Source organism: Anomaloglossus baeobatrachus, chromosome 5, assembly GCF_048569485.1.
Source record: "Anomaloglossus baeobatrachus isolate aAnoBae1 chromosome 5, aAnoBae1.hap1, whole genome shotgun sequence".
Lineage (NCBI taxonomy): Eukaryota > Metazoa > Chordata > Amphibia > Anura > Aromobatidae > Anomaloglossus > Anomaloglossus baeobatrachus.
Genome location: NC_134357.1, coordinates 374576552 through 374584018, shown reverse-complemented (window position 1 = coordinate 374584018; position 7467 = coordinate 374576552). Strand labels below are relative to the sequence as shown.

General features: G+C 41.5%; 1 protein-coding gene across 1 annotated transcript in view; it reads right to left on the bottom strand.

The window, feature by feature from the left end:
- Positions 1 to 2507: 2507 nt before the first annotated feature.
- CAVIN1 (caveolae associated protein 1) overlaps positions 2508 to 7467 on the bottom strand; it is a 98841-nt gene continuing 93881 nt past the window's right edge. Inside the window, exon 2 of the mRNA XM_075350004.1 lies at positions 2508 to 7021. Within this exon, the coding sequence (XP_075206119.1) occupies positions 6353 to 7021 (669 nt within the window). The 3' untranslated portion in view covers positions 2508 to 6352. The remainder of the gene's footprint in view (positions 7022 to 7467) is intronic.

Genomic DNA, 7467 nt, shown 5'->3' with positions numbered 1-7467 from the left:
CAGAGAAATCCACGTTTTTCTTCCATGTAGATGAGCTGTTCCAGGCTATAGGCCGGATACTGATCTGCTTGAGAATCTGCCTCAAGGGCTTATTTTTAATAAAAGGAACATTACAATGTGAGACATAACTAACCCAGAACAGTAGAACTGAACTTTCTCTTCTAAAGCAGGCTTTACACGCTACGATATTGTTAGCAATTGCTAGCGATATCGTACGCAAAAGCACCCGCCCCGTCGTGCATGCGATTTCGTGTGATCGCTGCCGCAGCGAACATTATTGCTACGGCAGCGTCACACGCACTTACCTGGTCGTCGTCGTCGCTGTGACTGCTGAACAATCCCTCTCTCAAGGGGGAGGGACGTTCGGCATCACAGCGACGTCACCGCGACGTCACTAAGCGGCCGGCCAATCAAAGCGGAGGGGCGGAGATGAGCGGGACGTAACATCCCGCCCACCTCCTTCTTTCCGCATTGCGGCCTGTGGCAGGTAAGGAGACGTTCCTCGCTCCTACGGTGTCACACACAGTGATGTGTGCTGCCGCAGGAACGACGAACTACATCGATAATCAACCATTACCAATTTTTGGTTTTGGGACGACCTCTCCATGGTGAACGATTTTCACCATTTTAGAGGTCGCTTAAGGTTGCTGGTAAGTGTCACACGCTGTGATATCGTTAATGATATCGTTAACAACGTGACCCCGACGATAAAACATTAACGATATCGTAGCGTGTAAAGCCCCCTTAACAAACACATTTGCTGCAGATCTCACAGCTCTGCTGTATTGCACTAATATTGTAACACTGTCTGCCCGTGACATGAAAATTGAAGATGAGAGGAACCTGCAGATGTGTCAGTTAGGCTATGCGTTAAATTACGGATTCACGGCACTCCTGGGGGTTATGATAGGTGCTCAGATAAGGTCAAACCCTGTCTTCATATAGAAAAATAATCTGGCACTCAGGTGAATTGAAAGCAAAAAATCCCTTTAATTGGGTAATTCAAGTAGCAGTGATTAACTAGTAAAAATAGTAAAAAGTTAAAAAGAGATTTAAAAAATATGAAACCCCCTCCCCCCCAAAAAAACCCCCAGAAACGTTCAAATCACTCCCCTCATTCGGTATTCAAAATAAAACAATAAAAAATACACATATTTGGACTTGCTGCATTCAGAAATGATCAATGAAAATATAAAATAAATTAATCCGATCTGTAAACAGCGCAACAACAAAAAAAATCAAAACATCTGAGCTGCAGTTTGTTGGCCACCATATGAACAGAAAAAAATGTAATATCAGATGATCCTATATACCCCAAAATAATGTCAATTAAAACATCAGCTCGAGGCACAAAAAACAAGCGCTCACACAGCTCCAAAAATTTAAAACATTGCGGCTCTTGGAAAGTCGTGACACAAGCAAAAATATTTTTTTAACAAAATTCCTGTTTTTTTCACCACTTAAATAAAACAAAAACTTTATATGTTTGGTATCTACGTGAGGGTACTGACCTGGAGAATCATACTGCCAGGCCAATAATATTAAAAAAGAATAATTGTAGAATCAACAATGACGGAAAAATAAAAAAGTTATGGCTCTTGGAATAAGGGGAGGAAAAATGAAAGCACAAAAACGAAAAATCACCCTTTGCTTAAAGGGAACCTGTCACCAGATTTTTCCCTATGCCACTATAAATACCACGTTCTGCAGCTCCTGGGCTGCATTCTATGATGGTGTGCCTTGTTGCTGGCCCCTTTTTCAGACCTCCAAAACAACTTTATAAAATATTACCTTTTCGTATGTAAATTATTTTGGTGGGCCTTATGGGCGGGCTCTATTTCTCCTTCCCCCCCCTCTGCCGCTGTACGCCGTCCCCGTCTTGATTTGAATTGATTATGGGCGGTGTTGTGCATGACCTCAGCAGCGTCATGCTGGTACCCGCACATAATCGTGTGCCTGCGCAAATACATACCCGGCACGCATGAGGAGGGATAGTTTCTGCTCAGGCCTGCGATAGTGGCCTACGATAACTGTGCATGCGTGAGACTTCGGCACAGCGTGGGGGATGACGCGACCATCGTCATCAATTCAAATCAAGACAGGGGACGGCATACAGTGGCAGGAGGGGAGAACGAAGGAGAAAGAGCCCACCCATAAGGCCCACCAAAATAATTTACATACGAAAAGGTAATATTTTAAAGTTGTTTTGGAGATCTGAAAAGGGGGCCAGCAACAAGGTGCACCTTCATAGGATGCAGCCCTGGTGCTGCAGAAGGTGGTATTTTTAGTTGCACAGGGAAAAATCTGGTGACAGGTTCCCTTTAAGGATTTATATGATAGAAATCATTTGCCACTAGCTACCACTAATGGGAGCTGACTCGAAGTCATTAATAAGTTAAACCCCACTTTGTGATGGCAATAATAACTTTTATCTCTTAAGTTTTCTTCTGAACTGAATTTAATTTTTATTGCAAAAACAAACAAAAAAACAGCGGTAGCCAGTGACATTTATGTTAAAAGAAGTTTTATTGGATGAACGGTGTTATATTCTCAACAGAATGGGTAAAAGGTCATTCTTTCTTGTCCATCCTCATCATTTTGATAACTACGGCATCCCTCCAGATTTCCTCTTTGACATTTTATGTTATTCTCAATCTAGTTGTCATGTACAGCCCATATCAAGACAAGTATTTATCAAAGGCAGTGAAATGCACAGTGTCACTCTGAACCCCGGGGTAGAACAGGGGTAAAATATTTACACTTAGCAACTTTCATATATGATCACACAAAGCCAACAGAGTTAAATACTTTAAGACCCATTTACAGATAATATACTTGAGCAGGGATCCCCAACCTGTGGCTCTCCAGCTGGTGCAACACTACAAACCCGGGCTTACTCTTAAAGTTGCAGGTTGTCAGCGTGTTCTGAGTGTTCCGAATCTGTAAAATCTATCTGACCATAAGTCAGTCACTACATCTAGGTGGTCTTTGACCTAGTCAAACACCAGAGTCGGGGCCGGTGCCAGCACCAGGCAATCCTGGACAGATCGCAAGACTCATTTACTTTAATTTGGCTGTACGGTGGGAGGCTATGGAAATTTAGGTAGACATGTTCTACATTTCTTATTTTCGGGAGGATTACATAGGAGTCTCACTATGACCCTATAACTCAAAGGCCCAAGCTCCAAGAGGTGCACTACAAATTTATTAAAACTAGTATCTAGACACACAAGTCTGCCATCATCTATTATATATATATATATATATATATATATATATATATATATATATATATTCTGTATCATGGAAAGCCTCATATCATCATTATAGTCCCAGGATTTCAGCGCCCATTATCTTCAGAACATGAACACACCCTTCTTCCCCTTCTGAACTTCTCATTTGTCTATGCTGAATAAGCATATCCCTTATGTTAGTGAAAGTAACATATATGTAGCTTATATACAATGGCTGAGACTTACTTCTCCTCAACTCCAACAACATACCTGACCTACAATAACAAATTTCACTGAGACCTCACGTATTGACCAATCTATCGTATGGCACCTGATTCCGGAGTGAATCATAGGAAATGGAAGGCAAATCTAGCTCTAGCACCGAAAGTCTTTTCTTTAGCGATAACGGCTAACACAATCTTGGTCAGTTATAAACCCATCTGCAAATATGTTTCAATATTTCTGCTAATATCTTCTTAAAGGGGAACTAAATAAAAAGCTCAGCTTAATCAGCATAATGTTGAATGCAATAGATTAGTAAAATATGTCACATATACCGTCTACCCCCTATACCCACCCTCCAGTGCTAGTTCATGTGAAATCAGTTTATGTAAGGGATGAGAACTAATGTACTGCAAGACATTTTGCTAAAGAAGGAACCTTTCCCATATATGTAGACTTGGTAATCTAACGGCTACCTTTTTTTCTAACTATTAACACAATCTTGGCCATTTATAAACCCATCTACAAACTAAATTCTCAAGGTTGTTGTTACTATAATGTGTTAATTTATATTTAAAAGGAGGCTAAAATATATATATAAAAAAACAACAACCGCGCCTAGTAGGTATATTGTTTAATGCAAAAAAAATATTTTAAAAATATATATGTGTCCAAGCAGTCATATATTCTAGTTCCTCCACTTAGTTTGCATCTCCAGCGCTAGTTCACGTGAAACAACAATGTAAGGGGTGAGTCCTAAAGTAGTACATATACAGTGCCTACAAGTAGTATTCAACCCCCTGCAGATTTAGCAGGTTTAATAAGATGCAAATAAGTTAGAGCCTGCAAACTTCAAACAAGATCAGGATTTATTAACAGATGCATAAATCTTACAAACCAACAAGTTATGTTGCTCAGTTAAATTTTAATAAATTTTCAACATAAAAGTGTGGGTCAATTATTATTCAACCCCTAGGTTTAATATTTTGTGGAATAACCCTTGTTTGCAATTACAGCTAATAATCGTCTTTTATAAGACCTGATCAGGCCGGCACAGGTCTCTGGAGTTATCTTGGCCCACTCCTCCATGCAGATCTTCTCCAAGTTATCTAGGTTCTTTGGGTGTCTCATGTGGACTTTAATCTTGAGCTCCTTCCACAAGTTTTCAATTGGGTTAAGGTCAGGAGACTGACTAGGCCACTGCAACACCTTGATTTTTTTCCCTCTTGAACCAGGCCTTAGTTTTCTTGGCTGTGTGCTTTGGGTCGTTGTCTTGTTGGAAGATGAAATGACGACCCATCTTAAGATCCTTGATGGAGGAGCGGAGGTTCTTGGCCAAAATCCCCAGGTAGGCCGTGCTATCCATCTTCCCATGGATGCGGACCAGATGGCCAGGCCCCTTGGCTGAGAAACAGCCCCACAGCATGATGCTGCCACCACCATGCTTGACTGTAGGGATGGTATTCTTGGGGTCGTATGCAGTGCCATCCAGTCTCCAAACGTCACGTGTGTGGTTGGCACCAAAGATCTCGATCTTGGTCTCATCAGACCAGAGAACCTTGAACCAGTCTGTCTCAGAGTCCTCCAAGTGATCATGAGCAAACTGTAGACGAGCCTTGACATGACGCTTTGAAAGTAAAGGTACCTTACGGGCTCGTCTGGAACGGAGACCATTGCGGTGGAGTACGTTACTTATGGTATTGACTGAAACCAATGTCCCCACTGCCATGAGATCTTCCCGGAGCTCCTTCCTTTTTGTCCTTGACTCTTCGGACAAGCCTGGCCTTGGCACGGGTGGAAACTTTCAAAGGCTGTCCAGGCCGTGGAAGGCTAACAGTAGTTCCATAAGCCTTCCACTTCCGGATGATGCTCCCAACAGTGGAGACAGGTAGGCCCAACTCCTTGGAAAGGGTTTTGTACCCCTTGCCAGCCTTGACCCTCCACGATCTTGTCTCTGATGGCCTTGGAATGCTCCTTTGTCTTTCCCATGTTGACCAAGTATGAGTGCTGTTCAAAAGTTTGGGGAGGGTCTTAATTAGTCAGAAAAGGCTGGAAAAAGAGATAATTAATCCAAACATGTGAAGCTCATTGTTCTTTGTGCCTGAAATACTTCTTAATACTTTAGGGGAACCAAATAGAATTCTGGTGGTTTGAGGGGTTGAATAATAAATGACCTTCTGAATAAACTTTTCACAATTTAAAAAAAAAATAAAAAAAGAAATAACATTCTTTTTTGCTGCAGTGCATTTCACACTTCCAGGCTGATCTACAGTCCAAATGTCACAATGCCAAGTTAATTCCGAATGTGTAAACCTGCTAAATCTGCAGGGGGTTGAATACTACTTGTAGGCACTGTATGTTACTGCAATTTTCTCTGAGTGCAATATAGGCTGGGTAAGCTCAGTGCTACCTTTTTAGCTAAACATCACCTCCTAGACTTTGTTTCAAAAGTTTGAAGAAGCTCTTAAAGGTGACAAAGATTTAATATCCCTTTAAGAGGGAATGAGATGCTTCCAGACACTGCGGCATAACTGCATTATTTTTAATAAACACTGAATGGACAATCGCCGTGTCTTTATCTCATTGATTTAATGTAGACCATTGTGCTAGTAGAATGAGACATCATAAGAGACGGCTGTGCTGCGTTTATACATATATTTATATATATATATATTTGTATAGCAACGACGCAATCAGTTCCATTAACCATTACTGAAACTGCGGCCTGCCTAATATAAAGGTGATTACATATATTTGTGTAAAGAGCTGCAAAAAAAAAAGTTAAAGAAAGATATTTGTGAATATGAAAAAAAGAAAAGAAATAAAATGTATTTGAAATGTGAAGGTTATAATTTGATCTGTCCAAATGGAAGGGGTTACTAATCTCTGAACCCTTCCTAATCACTGTCGCTTCTTTCAGCCAAGACAGCATCACTGTCCTCTGTGATCTGAAGAAGTGCGTTTGGGTCAGGGCTCTCTCCTCTCAGCAACTCGGTTCCCTCTTCTATCTCTTCACAGTCGCCTCCGACTTCCACCATTTCTGTGGCCTGTACTTTGACTTCTCCCTCTCGGATTTTCTTGACATAGAAAGTGAAAGGTGGAACCTTGTACACGGCTGTTTTGGAACGGGCATAGACAGGGTGGTCAGGAGTGAAGGACTTTTTGAACTTGTCCTTGGAGGTCTTCATCTTCTCTCGCCTTTCATTTGTCACAATCTTGGTTCCAAGCTTGGTCATTTTCTTCTCAATGTTGTGTCTGGTTTTCTCCAGGTTTTGTCTGGTCTTTTCCAAATTCTCTTTGGTTCTAACCTTGGTCTTCTCCATCTTTTCCTTCGAGAAAGCTTTCTTTATGTCGTCAACTTTTCTCATTCCACTTCTCTTGATCTTCTCAGCTCTAGACTCTTCAATGGTTTCCTCTACTTCTACCTCCTCATCAGAAGACAGCTGGATATGTTCTGATTCATCTTCTTTGTTCTCCTTCTCTTGACCATCATCTTCAACCTCTTGCTTTTCAGTGTCCTTAAGAGATTTGCTGATGCTAAGTTTGGATGGCATCTTCACTTCATCCTAGAAAAGAAAAGAAAAAAGTTATAATTTTTGGAGGGTTTTTTGATCAAAAATATTTGATGGTTACTTTAGTCATTTATAATCAGAAAAATAAATTAGTACATGCTTATAAAGTAAGGCTATGTGCGCACGTTGCGTAACTGCATGCGTCCTGCGTCCCCAGCATAATCTGTGAAGATTATGCAGGAGACGTGCGCACGTGGCGTATTAGAGCGCAGCGCTTCGGCTGCTGCCCGAAGCGCGCGTTCTAAGAAGTGACATGTCACTTATTCTGTGCGCTCTGCATGCATCCCCCGCTCTGTCTATGGGAGGTGCTGCACTCAGAGCGCATGAAATCGGCTTTTTTTTTTCATTACGGACTCTTTCTGCAGCGATTTGAAGTGCACGTGTGCTGTTCAAATCGCTGCAGAAATTTCTGCAGGGACAGAACGCTACGTGCGCACATA